The 14,991-nt window shown below is 44.9% G+C and overlaps 1 protein-coding gene across 3 annotated transcripts in view; it reads right to left on the minus strand.

Moving 5' to 3' along the window:
- The window catches only part of OPHN1 (oligophrenin 1), a 125,531-nt gene that overhangs the window by 44,126 nt on the left and 66,414 nt on the right, over positions 1-14,991 (minus strand). For all 3 annotated transcript variants that reach the window (XM_081178714.1, XM_081178716.1, XM_081178715.1), the window contains 2 exons: positions 12,368-12,430; positions 8,123-8,197 (listed from right to left, as the gene is read on the minus strand). In XM_081178714.1, the coding sequence (XP_081034840.1) occupies positions 8,123-8,197; positions 12,368-12,430 (138 nt within the window). The remainder of the gene's footprint in view (positions 1-8,122; positions 8,198-12,367; positions 12,431-14,991) is intronic.

Here is a 14,991-nt window from a genome sequence, read left to right on the forward strand (position 1 = left end):
GATGTTCTTCCAGATGATCTCAGTGATCAAGTTGGGATACTATAAGGTTCAGGTGAAGTTTACCCTGGACCTAGGTTGTTCAGGGCTTTGCAAATCAATGCAACCTGGCTCGGTAGTAGATGGGCAGTGCAGTGCAGCTGTTTTAACATTGGTGTCGCATGCCCTCAGCCAGAAGCTCCCATCAGCAATCTGGTTGCAGTGTTCTGCACCAGCTGGAGCTTCTGAAACAGGCCCAAGGGCAGTCCTACACAAAGTGCATTGCAGTAATCCAGTCTGGGGGTTCCCAGTGGCCACACTAGAATTTGCACCTAGAATTTCTAATCCATTGCAGCTCTATGTTTTGTTAGTGTCAAGTGGGATTGATGGTGCCAGAAGCAGCAGCAGTAGCAAACTGGACAACCAAACCAAAGCACATTTAACAAACCCCAGCAGGGTCTCTCGATAGAAAGCACACAGAGCTATTTGCCCAGAGGAAAGTCAGGAGGACTATTAACAGCCATCAAACACACTTTGTCCCATGTAATTAATCATCGGAGAGTGTGACCCTGCCTTGTACAACTCAAGACTCTACAGGAATCCAATATAACAACGGCAAGGGAGAGCACAGCCAAGTGTTTTGAAACAAAAAAAAAGGGCAGCCAAGGAAGTAGGGCTCTTACAGGAATCAGCAGGCACTTTGCTGATTGGCAATAAAAAGGACCTGCTCAGAAAGTGACGGGGAGCCGGGAGATTTATTTCTTAGAAAGTGTCAATATTAACACCATCATAGCAGCCAGCTGGCCCTGACTCCAAACAACCACCTGGCTTCCAGAATGATGTAATGGGAAAGTGTTGGCAGACTAAGTCCCCTCCAGCCTTCATGCAAAGCCACCCACTAGGATCTTGAAAGAGTGGTGCCATGATTACTTTTTCTAAGCCCAAGCCCTCCTCACAGTGTAAGAGCCTGCTGGATCAGGCCAACAACCCATCCGGGTTACGTTCCTGTGCTCACTGTGGCCAAATGGTCCCTATTGACCCAAGAATCCAGATAGACTGCCTCTGGGTCTAGAGGTTCCATAAGAGCATCAGAAGAGCCCAGCTACTGGACCAGGCCAATGACCTATCTAGTCTAGCCTCCTGTTCTCACAGTGACCAATCGGGGACCCCAATCGGAGACCCACAACCAGGGTCTGAGCACAAGAGCACTCTGCCAACCTATGGTTTCCACCAATTAATATTCAGACACTTTATTCAGTCTGGCTTTGGAGAAAGAGCATTGCCTCCTTTTCCTCTATGAATTGGTCAAATCCTCTTTTAAAGCCGTCCAAGTTGGTAGCCATCACTGCTCCACGTGGGAGCGAGTTCCACTGTTTGCCTATGTGCTACATCAAGAAGTACATAATTGTATCTGACCTGAATCCTACAATGTTCAGCTTCATTGGATGTCAAATTGGGCAATGATATCCAGGAAAGGTGTCCGAAAACACAAAGACCTGGCAGACAGACAAGGCACTTTCCAAAATCTCTAGCAGATTATTTGCTGGGCGTGTAAATCAAAATAACCTGCATCAATCTCTGTAAATGTATCCACCTCTGCTTCTTAACCTCTGTTGTTTTCCTACTGTTGATTCTACCATTATTACAGTTGTGATACGTGCATCTTCATTATATTAATTCCCAGTCTAACGTACATTTATCTATTGTTATGTATGCTTTCATTCTTACTGACATTTTTCAAAACATTTTATCCTCTTAGAAATATTCACATTTCCACAAACTCCCTCCTCCTGCTGTCCTGCCCTTAGTTGTTGGCATCTGTCTGTCTCGGGAGACCATGCAGGAATGCGCTTTTGGGGGTAAAGTCAAACTGTTGGAAGGTTGCAGTGTCTGCTATGGCTTTAGAGACTGATACGGGATAGACATGTTTCGTTGCAGCTGGGGCAGATGAAGGCGTCCAGTTGTGCTGCTGCAGATGCAACCTGGCGTTTTTCTCTCTGTGCTCATCCCAGTGGTCATTCCTCCTCTGGTCACTGCTGTAGTTATACAACCTGACAGTCTATCTCCAGGCACTGCGGTTGTCTGCAAGGGACTCCCACACAGCAGGGTTGATGTTGCCCACCTTCATTTGCAGACATCTTTGTAATACAGAGTTGGTCTGCCTATGGGCCTGGTGCCTGAAGCCAACTCCCCATGGAGCACGTCCTTGGGGGTCCTGCCATCTTCCATTCTGTAGACGTAACCAAGCCAGCACAGATATTGCTGAGACAAGAGTGCGAACCTGCTGGGAATGTGGGTTTGGGAGAACGCATCTTTGTTTGAGACTCTATCCTGCCATGTGATGCCCAAAATCTTCCTGACGTAGCACATGTGGAAGGTGTTGAGGCATCGCGCTTGGCGGTTGTAAGTTGCCCTCCACTCACTTCCATAAAGCAGCGTGCTCAACACGCAAGCCTGGTAGACCTTCATCTAGGAATTGGTCATTAGCATCACATTCTCCAATACCCTTTTGGAGAGGTGAGCCATTGCCAGAGCTGCCTTGCCAATACGCTTGTCCAGCTCAGCATCGATGGAGAGACTGCTGGTTATGGTAGAACACAGGTAGACAATGAGGGAGGAGGTGAAATTTCAGCACTCTTGTTGGGATTCTGCCCCATCCTGAGAATTTACCACATGCCTGATAGTTCACAGAATCATAGTGTTGGAAGGGACTCCGAGGGTCATCTAATCCAACCCCCTGCAATGCAGGAATCTCAACTCAAGCATCCATGACAGATGGCCATCCAACCTCTGCTTAAAAACCTCCAATAAGGGAGAGTCCATGGCGTTCCTCAGCTTGTCAAGGGAGGGAGGGACATCTAGGTCTTCCAAGGCAGGCAGAATCTGGATGCTGTCAACTGCTGTGTCAGCGACCATGTTTTCCTGTGAGCTGAGGTCTGTGACAATCTCTCTTGACAAGGTGACGGTTTCCTGACAGCTAGCCCAAAGGCTTTCTTCATGCTCCACTTAAGATTAATTTACCGTATTTTTCGCTCCATGAGACACACTTTTTTCCTCCTAAAAAGTAAGGGGAAATGTATGTGCGTTTTATGGAGCGATTGCAGGCTGCGCAGCTATCGCTGAAGAGGCTCCGTTTCTCCTCTCGCTTTGCTAGAGAGGCGCTGCGCAGAGAGGGAGAGCTGCGCAGCGCCCCTTGTCTAAACCCCTTTTGAAGTCACCCAAGCTAATAGCTGTCGCTCAGTCTTGTAGCAAGTTCTGTCTTTTAACCATACATTGTCTGTCCTGATCTCCTACCTAGCAGCTTCCTTGGATATGTGGGGGGTGGGGTGGGGGTGATATAAATATCTTCAAGGTTCAGGATATCCTGATGAAACCCTTCAGTTGTTTATTAAATAGTTTAGTACAACATTTGATTCAGAATATTTTTTTTCTTGTTTTCCTCCTCTAAAAACTAGGTGCATCTTATGGTCGGGTACGTCTTATAGAGCGAAAAATACGATAAATTGAAACTTTAATAACCTGACTCTTAACTCATTCCACATAGCTCTAATTCTGATAACTGGTTGCCCCTTTTCCCCTGGGGTGAAGGGAGTGTGCAAACTGCAAATAGTTTTTGTGTTTTTGCTTTTTTACATGCTACTGGTTTTCTACCATTAAAAAAAAAGAATACCTTCAAACATTAGCCTATTATCTGCAAGCCATTCCTGCTCTGAAATGTAGTAATGTAAGAGCATAAGAAGAGCCAGCTGGATCAGGCCAATGGCCTATCTAATCCAGCATCCTGTTCTTACAGTGGCCGAATGGGAAACCACCAAGCAGGCTTCGAGCACAAGAGCAGTCTCCTCTCCTTATGTTTCCAACAGCTGGGATTCAGAAGCATTGCTGCCCCAAATAGACATCAACAGCCACTCTCCTCCATGGGTTAGTCTAATCCTCCTTTAAAGCCATCCAAATTGGTAGACATCATTGTTTCCTTGCAGAACTCTTAGGTTTGAGCTTGCATCCAGAACCTTCAGATTTCCTTATTTAAAGCCCCTCCGTCTTATTTTCTGACTTCTGAAAGCTTGCTGCTCTCTGAATTCCAACAGTTTCAACTACAGTTTCTCTAAAAGCCCCATCAGCCATTTATTTTTTCACCCTCTTCCGAAATGTCAGTATCTTGCTCTCCATGTGCACATGCCTTTATCAGGTTTGATGGCCTGCTTTCTTCCCAACAGGCTGGGAAGCCTTGTGTCGTTCTGCAAGCTTTATTTCTCCCCTTGGTCTCAAGAAAATCGACTCTCTTGCTCAATCTACAGCTGCCCTTCCTTCCAAAACCCACAGCAGTTGTGAACCATTAGCTGCATCCCCACCCCAACTCCCCATTTGTACTTCAACTCTTCAAATATTCTGCACTTGACCAAACTCCCCCTTTTGCATTTCTCCGTTGTTTTTTTGGTGCTCCACGAAGCACCTCCTACCCCTGAACTGTGTCAGATGGGCTAAGCTTTGGGCAGTCTTGCTTTGAGTGTTTAGAGTGCCTTTTGGACTGAAGTGTAGGGTACCAAATGCATTCTTTCTCTCTTTCAATCTCTCTGTTCCAAAGATTGTAGGCTGAACATTTATCGCTCTGAAGCTATTCAGACCAAACGTGAAGACAGGCATAATTCAAAGCAATCTCTTTTCTTCCCTTTCCAAATCTGCAAACTTGGTCAGGTTATGATTGAGCCACCCTACAACTGAAAAGATTTGTAGTGTCTTGGGGAATGCCAATGAAACACAAGATCCGAAAGAGTCCTCTGACCAGCAGATCAACAGGGAGAAGAGATGCTGTAAAAACCCAGTTCTCTTGTGCATCAAGGCCCCTTATTTATTAACTTATTTGTTGCATTTGCATCCCACCTTTTTCTCCAAGGAGCTCAAGGTAACATACATGGCTCTCCCCTTCTCCACAACAACCTAGTGAGGTAGGTTAGGCTGAGAGGCAATGACTGGCCACCAGGGTCATACGCAGGGAGTTTCATGGCTGAGTGGGAGGATTTGAACCATGGTCTTTCCCAGGTTCTAGTCAGACATTCTAACTGCTATACCACAAGCAACAGAAAATTACAACAATATGAAAATCATCCTTAAACCACCATGGTAGCCAAGTTCAGAGTACAATGTGAAGATATAATGTCAAGCCCTCCTTCCTACAATCCTTATTGGGCAAGCCCTCTCTGTCATGGACTGGCTGGATGCAGAAAAGCAGTAGGAGGCACTAGCCGGGGAACCTGCTAGGGAACCCCCAGGGGTAGAAGGCTCAGAGCCAGGGGATTGGTGGTGGGACAGTGATGAGTAGTCAGAGGGAGAAGGAGCAGACTTGGAGGAGGTGTCAGAAGCAGAAGAGGCAACAGGGTTTGGTGAGCAGGGGGATGCTGCAGCAGAGAACAGTTCATATTCCGAGGCAGAAGCAGGGGCTGGAGAGGAATGGATCCAGGAGAGAGAGAGGCTGGCTGCTGAAGAAGCAAGGGAGTCACTCCCTCCTGCTGTAACCAACCCCCACCCCCACCCCTGGTTTCCTAAAACTCACAGACAAACGAAACAGACAGAGCAGAGAGTGGTTGTGTGAAGACACAGCCTAAGACTGCATGGGAAAGACTCTGGAGAGGAGAAGTCCTAGTGGGCACTGGGAAGGCAGGGACCTTCAGCCCTTGCAAACGCTTCATCGGGGCAAGACCTGCTAGAAAGAATTGCTGAGACCACCGGGCTGGAGCTGTGGATTGTTTCATTGAATAAAGAGTTAACTTCACTGGCCTCAGATGATTTATTTTTCCATTGCTGAACTACACTTGGGAGCAGCCACTGATAAGGCCCTCTCCTGTTCCCCCACCAAGAAGGCCTGTGAGGGTGGCCAGACTGACAGAAGGGCCTCCCCTGAAGATCTCAAAACCCAGGCGGGTTCATATGGGATGATACAAGATTCAAGGTAACCTTAACAGATTGGAGAACTGGGCCCAAAATAACACAGTGAATTTCAACAGGAACAAAGGGAAGATTCTGCACTTAGGCAGAATTAACCAGCTGCACAAATGTAAGATGGGAATACCTGTCTTGGCAGAAGGGCATGTGAAAGAATCTAGGGGTTTTAGTAGACCACAAGCTTAATGTGAGTCAACAGTGTGATGCAGCAACAAAAAAGAGCTAATGCTATTCTAGGCTGCATCAACAGAAGTCTAGTTGACATCTGAAGACATCTGAAGGCAGCCCTGTTTGGGGAAGTTTTTAATGACTGATGTGTTAATGTATTTTTAATCTTTTGTTGGATGCCGCCCAGACTGGCTGGGGAAACCCAACCAGATGGGTGGGGTATTGATAATAATAATAATAATAATAATAATAATAATAATAATAATATCCAGATCAAGGGAAGTCATAGTATTGCTCTATTCTACCATGGTCAGACCACACCTGGAGTAGGATACTGACAAGCTGAATCGGAACTTGGCATGACTGCAATGAGGGCTAGAGCTGATTACGTCTGCCTAAACTATTTGAAAAGACTGAGCTCCTACTAGATGAGAGACTGTGTTATAAAGAACTGGAACATACTAACTGCTGGGAAGGTGGTATCCAGCACTGCCTAGCCCACTGCCACTTACAGGAGCTGCAAGCGTCTTTGAGCAGGGACAAGAGACATATAAGGAACTGGCTCTATTGGAACGAAGCGGGGAGAGACTTGCAGTAAATTATTTCCTCCAAATGTTTGCCACAGTATCCACTTATTAAAACGGCACAATTCTGTCCACCTCGCTAAGAGTGGCCTTCACAGAGCTGCGCTTCCAGGCAGTGCTTACAGTGGCCCTGGATGGACAATATAATAAGGTCCCTTATGAAGGAAGACTCTGATTTTGCAGGCAACTGTATGTGGAATATATATCTCATTATCTACAACACAATGCTAGCTTTGTGCAGAACCAACAAATCAATTTATGAAACCTTTGTTTGCGCAGGAAATCAACCTAACTATGGCAGAGAGAAAGAAGTGGCTGCAGAATGTTGCTCTCTATGCTCTGGCAGCTAAGGAGATTAGGGTGATGAATTTGGATGAATTAGCCATTAATTGTAAAGGGGAATCAGGGATCTAACTTACACGATCCATAGGCAACTCCTCTCTGTTTTAACTGTCCCTGTAACAAGGTTTTTGCCAGTTTTGGTTGTGGTTTTACAGTATATTTAGTGTCTGCTGATGTTAAGGATGGTGTCATAGCCTTTAGCTAGCACAATAAAAGTATGATAAAAAAAAAATGATACTTGACAGGCTGGAACATGTGCAGAGGGGGGAAGCCGGGAAGAAAAGAGACTGAGAGGAGCTATGATAGCCATCTTCAAATATCTAAAGGGCTGTCCCATGGAAGATGGAGCAAGCTTGCTTTCTCCTGCTCCGGAAGGCTAGGATCCGAACCAATGGCTTCAAGTTACAAGAAAGGAGATTCCAACTAAACATCAGGAAGAACTTCCTAAGGGTAAGAGCTGTTTGACAGTGGAATAGACTCCCTTGGAAGGTGGTGGACTCTTCTTCACTGGAGATTTTTAAGCAGAGGTTGGATGGCAACCTGCCATGGATGCTTCAGTTTAGATTCCCGCATCGGACTAGATGTGCCTCAAGGTCTGTTCTAACTCTACAATTCTATGATTCTGTGGCACAGCCTGTCCGATACAGGAGATGTAGACTCAATTAAAGTTAGATATTATAAATTTTAATATACAGGTTAGGGAGATGTGGATCAAATAAAGCAGGTTATATACACATCTTTTGGAACTGTAACTCAAATAGAAATATTCTGGAAATCCGTTCAAGCTGATATCTCTGATATGTCAGGATATCGTATTCCCTTGAAAGCTAAAATAATTCTACTTGGTTATCTAAAAGATGATATTCCAGAATATGATCGGCAGATAGTGTTTAACCGTATAGCTTCTGCTAGGATCATAAGAGCCAAGAATTGGGGAAGGGGAACATATCTCCTGAACAGATTGATAAAATTTGGTCCATTGCAAAAGAACACATATAAACCAATCTCATGGTTTTATGGGGAAACTCGGTTTGATTTAGTAAATTGCAAATCAGAATCCCCATGATTCCACAGAAATAAAACCCAGTTGGCAACGAACCGTTGTTTCTTACCAAAGAAGGCATTCAGGAGCTTCTGCACCTGGATGTTGCTCCCAACAGTTCGATAGACGCCTTCAACTGTAATACCTGAACAGAGGGGAGGGGGAGAGAAAACACCATTACTCCTGAAGCCCTGGCAGATCAGACTTAGGAGGCACTCAATGGCACTCAAAGCTCAATGGCGCCATCTCGTGCACTCACTGAAAATTCAGCAATTGTTTTTCAGGTGGTCGAGACAGCTGTAACATAGAGGGAATCCTTGCCCTGAGCCTGGAAAAGCAGGAACCAGGATGGAACCAAGTCCAGAGTCTTCTTTAAAGATTATTTCAGTCCACCACACTTTCCCCAAGGAGGCTCCATAAATAATATTGCTCAGCAGGCATTTCCTGCGAGCTTTGAGTATAGTCCAGGAACCAATGTGTGGTATAATACATATATGGTGAAGGAACTGTTTAAAAATAAAATTTTAAATCCTCTGTGTCAGTTGTTCAGAATCAGCTAAGTACTGTGGACTCCGTTTTTCAAAAGGCAAGCTATGGACCCCCCAAGTTTGAAAATTTTGATATTTCTGTAGTAGTTTTTGCTATGCAAGTCGTGCCACGGACCCTCTTCAGGCATAGGCAAACTCAGCCCTCCAGATGTTTTGGGACTACAATTCCTCATCCCTGACCACTGGTCTTGTTAGCTAGGGATCATGGGAGTTGTAGTCCCAAACCATCTGGAGGGCCGAGTTTGCCTATACCTGCTCTAGGTATGTTATGTGGACTCCCTGGAGTCTGCAGACCACCAGCTGAGAGCCACTGCTCTATGTAGTTGGTTTGGGAACAATGTGGAAAATTTGATTCCTGGCTACTCAGTAAACAAACTGAAAACTGTCACAAATTAATTTAAGAGCCTGGTATGGTATAGAAGCTCATTGGGTGACCTTTACCAGTCACCTATCCTCAGCCTAACCTACCCTCACAGGGTTGTTGTGGGGATTAAATGAGGACTAGGAACTTGAAGAGACCAGTGTTTGAATCCTCACTTGGCCATATTCTTGGGATAGGCAGGAGGACAAATCACATCCTTCAGGGTTGCCTCTCATCCTCTTCAAGGAAGAGGAGGCAGGGCCAACTTTCTAACTCCTCCTCCAACAAGGGGGTCTTTCACTCTTCACCCAGACCAAGCTGTGAGAGCAGAAGACAAGTACCAGCGACATCAGCCAAGTCCACCCCTGCTGCAGGTTACTAAGTGTCTCCCCAAGGACCTCACACATTTGCATTTGGTTATACATTCTACTTATTTATTACATTTATATTCCACTTTTCCTCCAAGTAGCTCAAGGTGGCATGTTCTCCTTCTCTTCTTATCCTCACCACAACCCTATGAGGTAGGTTAGGCTGAGAGACAGTGACTGGCCCCCAAGGTCATACACAGTGAACTTCATGGCCAAGTGGGGATTCAACCCCTCATATCTTCTAGGTCCTAGTCTGACACTCTAAACACATCACCACTCTGGCTCTCTTAGTCTACAAGGCTAGTCTGATACTCATGAGCACCGAGAACGCTTCTTCATTTTCCTAAGAACAAGAATTTGTGCTAAGAAATCCACTTTTCTTCTTCAGATGCAGAAAAGCAGAAATCTGTAGGGTGGTTTCCTTGGTGTAGGGGGAGCATGATGCCCCTTAAGGGGAGATTCCTGGAAACAACAGAGCCCACCTTCGCCACGTACGCTTGGAAACTTGCTTTCTCCAGGATGCAGCATGAAAGGAAATATCCCAGACAGAACCCACTAAGATGTTTAAAGAAAGAATGGCAACATTTGAAGCAGGCCAGTATTTCAGGAAAGCTCCCATTAAATTTGCTCAGCTGTTGCCTGCCAGCCCTTCAAAAGAGTCTGATTGTCTAAGATTTCATCTCGAGCACTGAGCGAAACAGACACCATTTATTTTAATGGCACTTTTATGATAAAGATCTCTAAAACTAAAATAATACTGGGCCCAACTTTTTATTGTGTCACTTTGGGTCATTAAGCTGCCTTGAATTTTCTCCAAGCGATTAAGAAGCGTGTCTATTTCCCACCCCTCCAAAAACGAATTCTAAGACTGCATATTAGGTCACTTTTGCTAGTAACATTCCAACTTCTCTTTATATTTTAAAAAACACACACCAGCCTCTGCTATTCACATTGCAAGCATGTCTGCAAGTTGGACTTCACCACTCTCTTTCTTCAAGTGCTTTTAGACCGCCAGCTGTGCAATCCTGTACATATCTACTTAGAAATAAGTGTCATTGAGTTCAATGGTGCTTACTTCCAAATAAGTGGATTTAGGATTGCAGCCTGCATAAATTACAGAAACTGGAGTTACTGTCTGCAGAAATTGCAGTAGAGTGTGATCGCATCTTGCGTGCATTTATCTTGCACGGGTTTCTTGCAGACTGGTTGTGCATGATAAATCCAGGCAAGGCAGAGAACTTAAAAGCTTGTTTTGTACCAGGTCTACTTTGGGTTTCCAGGCATGAAAATAGCTTTTAAGTTCTGCAGCTAGCAGGGCGCAGAGAGGCAAGGCCCACTCACTGCACCAGCACTGGGATGCTCTCACGAGATCTCGCAGGGCCATCAGAGTTCCCACGAGATCTTGCATAAGCATCTCTAGTATTTTTATTTATTTATAGAAATATTTATATGCCACTGTATCATATCACACTATGAAAACATACAGTAAAATCACATTACTTTTAAGAAGCAAGTTAAAAGCAAAATAATTAAAAACACAAACATTGTGGGGGGTGTACTCTTAATTGCCTGCATAGGCCTGGTGGAATAGAGAAGTTTTCAGTCAGTGTTTAAAAGTTGGCACAGAATGCGCCTGCTGAATCTCGAGTGGCAGAGAGTTCCACAGGACTTCCAGAGTTGGCACACTGAGTGGGCCTTGCCCTCACAAGCAAGGCAGAGAACTTAAAGTCATTTTGTGCCCGATCGACTGACCTGGCCAGAGAAGAGCTTCTTCTTTTCATAATGTTTTTATTTATTTTTCATGGAACAGAAGATACCTTTTCGGAAAACAACTGTTGCAACAGTAAACAACGAACAACTTGTCCTGATATAATTACAGACTTTTTTCATACTTTGCAACAAGATTTTGTTTGGTTACTCTAAAAGCTTGCACCACGTTTTCCCATGAGTGTTGGGTGGATTCCTGCCACAGTCTGAACAATTTATGCATTCAGAAACATTTGCCTGATGTTACAAAAGGAGTAGGGGCTGTGTTTGCCCTTTGCCACTCTGACCTGACATGTTAATATTTCAGCCAATGCTACTGACCAGACTCTGGTATAACCAAGAATTGATGTCAAACCCAACACCAGTTTTGCAATGTCTGGCTATTTTCATATGGGCAGCTGTATGGAGAAAAGGCACCATGGGGTCATCATAACCTTGAATGGGTTGGATCACAAGCTCAAGTAGTAGGGGAGAGATTTCAATTGTTCTGTTGTTTATCAAACAAAAGAGCTTTCAAACTCTCTGCCTTGCTTGGGCATGTGGGCTACGGAAATATGGGAGATTCTCTCTTTCCCACCCCCTCAGTTGCTAGCCATGGGGTTGCCTCCAAGGATATGGCTATGCATGATTTTCATGTGTATGCAGAACCCCTGAATCCACACACACACCCCTTGAAAAATGCAATCATACTATACTTTGGAGAAAGGCGTTGGCAAACCTAGACAACATCTTAAAAAGCAGAGACATCACCTTGCCAACAAAGGTACGTATAGTAAAAGCCATGGTTTTCCCAGTAGTGATGTATGGAAGTGAGAGCTGGACCATAAAGAAGGCTGATCGCCGAAGAATTGATGCTTTTGAATTATGGTGCTGGAGGAGACTCCTGAGAGTCCCATGGACTGCAAGAAGATCAAACCTCTCCATTCTGAAGGAAATCAGCCCTGAGCGCTCACTGGAAGGACAGATCGTGAAGCTGAGGCTCCAATACTTTGGCCACCTCATGAGAAGAGAAGACTCCCTGGAAAAGACCCTGATGTTGGGAAAGATGGAGGGCACAAGGAGAAGGGGACGACAGAGAATGAGATGGTTGGGTGGTGTTCTTGAAGCTACTAGCATGAGTTTGATCAAACTGCGGGAGGCAGTGGAGGACAGAAGTGCCTGGCGTGCTCTGGTCCATGGGGTCACAAAGAGTTGGACACGACTAAACGACTAAACAACAACAACAACTATATAAGAGGGAAGCATCCAGATGCAATGTCTGCGGCACTCACCTTTTGTCTCTACGGCGTTGATGCATCTCCTGACAAATCTGAAGCCAACCTCGTTCAGCTCCACTGTAAAATACAAAAGGCAACAGGAGATTACCTGCCTGTAGGTTCAGAGAGGAAGAGCAGGCAGGGACAAGTCAAAGTTCATTCTGTTACAGGAACAAGCGTAGTCTTTCTTTTATTTATTCCATAAAATTTATACTATACCGCATGGTTGTAAAGGAAAGCCTCAAAGCATTTTACACATAAAAAAGAAAACAATAGAATTATCAGGGGGGAAAGCAGCTGCTTAAAACATTCAAATAATACAGTCGTACCTTGGAAGTTGAACGGAATCCGTTCCGGAAGTCCGTTCGACTTCCAAAATATTCGAAAACCAAATCGCAGCTTCTGATTGGCTGCAGGAAGCTCCTGCAGGAAGCCACGGAAGCTTTGTCGGACGTTAGGGTTCCAAAAGAACGTTCGCAAACCGGAACAATCACTTCCAGGTATGCAGTGTTCGGGAGCCAAAACGTCCAACTTCCAGGGCATTTGGGATCCAAGGTACGACTATAATTAGAATCAACGATAAGCTTTAAAAAAGATTAAAGCACACATCAACATTCTACATATCTGCGTAGGCTCGTCTAAAGAAGAATGGTGCTGAAAAGAGTACAGTGAAAGTGCCTGCCTGGTGTCAACAAGCAGGGAGTTCCGAAGTGTACATGCTGCTGCATTAAAAAATTGATTTCTTATAATATGGCCAACAATTCCTTGCACATCTTGATGGTGTGACAAGGCACCAGTGGTCTACAGCCAGGAAGGAATGGTAAGAGCTAGTTCAGCCTGACCCAGAAGGCTTTACACAGAGTAGTACAGTGCATGTTATATCTGCTAAAGGTCCCAGGTTCAATCCCAGGCATCTCTAGGTAGGGCTGAGAAAGATCCTTGTTGTCACCACCTTTTCCAGCTGGCCCTGGCGGGAGGCCACAACACAACACTAGAGCATCTGCCTTGCAAACCAAAAGTCCCAGATTCTGTCTCCAGTGGCATCTCAGTTGTCTATGCTCCAGCAAGCTCTATCTTAGATTACAATGCATTAGATGTGGGGCTGCCCTTGAGGACAGTGAAGAAACTTCAGCTGGAGTAGCTGGGTTGCTCACCAGGGCAAGACATATTGCACTGATCCTGGTCCAACTGCACTGGCTGCCAATCAGTTTCCGGGTCCGATTTTAAAGTGCTGGTTTTCACCTGTAAAGCCTTAAATGGCTCAGGGTTGCAATACCTCAACAACTGCCTCTCTCCATATGAACTGATCCAGACCCTGTGATCATTATATGAGGACCTTCTTCATGTATCTCCTCCATGACAGGTCTGGAGGGTGGCAACATCAGAACAGGGCCTTTTCTGCAGTGGCTCCCCATTTGTGGGATGATCTTACCAGGGATGCTTGCCTGGAGCCATCATTACATATCTTCAGGCGCCAGATGAAAACAATCCTCTTTAAGCAGGCCTTTAGCCTGTAGCTAACTTTCAGAGTTTGTGGGGTGTTTTTAAGAACCCCACCCTTGATTTTAATATATGTATGTGTTTCCTCTTTTTCTGTAAGTCGCTTTGAGGTGCCTGTGGCAAAAAAGTGACTAATAACTTTAATTATAATAATCCCCAAGTAATCTCCTAATCTTGGAGAGCTGCTGCCAGTGATAGAGTGGCAAATTCATCCATTCAAAAATATCAGCAGTGGCAAACCAAGAAGGAGAGGGGGGGAATGGCCTGGGGAGAGGAGAGGTAGCGATCTGAGGACAGTCCCTAGGGGCAGAGACATCTGGAGGGCCACATTTGGCCCCCAAGTCTGAGGTTCCACATCCCCAAGAGTCAATAGAGGCCCCAAATTTAAGAAACTGGTTAGAAAGTCTGGAATATATTGACTCATTTGATTATATTTCGGCTGCAATCCTGTGCACATTTTCCTGGCAGCGAGTCCTACTGGGCTCAGCAGGGCTTACTTCTGAGAATTGCCAGGGGCTGGACTTCAGCTCCCTTCCAGCTCTACAATTCTATGATTCTATTTATGGGATTCCAATGTTAGGGAAGGACATGAGCAGATGTTTAAGATTAGTAATTATGATATATTGTTATGTAAAATGGAATGGCCATTTTAATCAGAGTATTCCTATGGAGTTATTACTAGCACTAAGTGGGTTTCCTCCCACTACCACCCCATCCCCACCCTGCAAATTATGGCTATAAACTATTTAGTCAGGCTTTTGATGCTGGGGTCTTTTTACGGAAGCTAAAAATAAGATTATTTAATTATGTTGCTATGGTAGCAGATCCATCTAATGTATTATTCCTGCTCGGTTTCTTCTTGTAATCGGGTGTATAATAAATAGGCCCAAACACATTTAAAAATATCCTATGGAAGCTCTTTAGGGCCTTAATTAGGGCGCATTCAGGCACGGGGAATGTTGTATTACCTCCTTTCCTGGTTATAGTATTAGTGTGTCTGTCCCCCTGATGTTCCTCTCACACTGCAATACCTGTTGCATTGTGGAACTGCAACTTTTTGTGGTTTTTTGACTCATATACTAGCACCTTGCAAAAAATTTCATGTTCGCACCAGTGGGTGTTGTGGGAGACAACAAGGG

The sequence above is a fragment of the Podarcis bocagei genome, assembly GCF_964188305.1.
Source record: "Podarcis bocagei genome assembly, chromosome: Z".
NCBI lineage: Eukaryota > Metazoa > Chordata > Lepidosauria > Squamata > Lacertidae > Podarcis > Podarcis bocagei.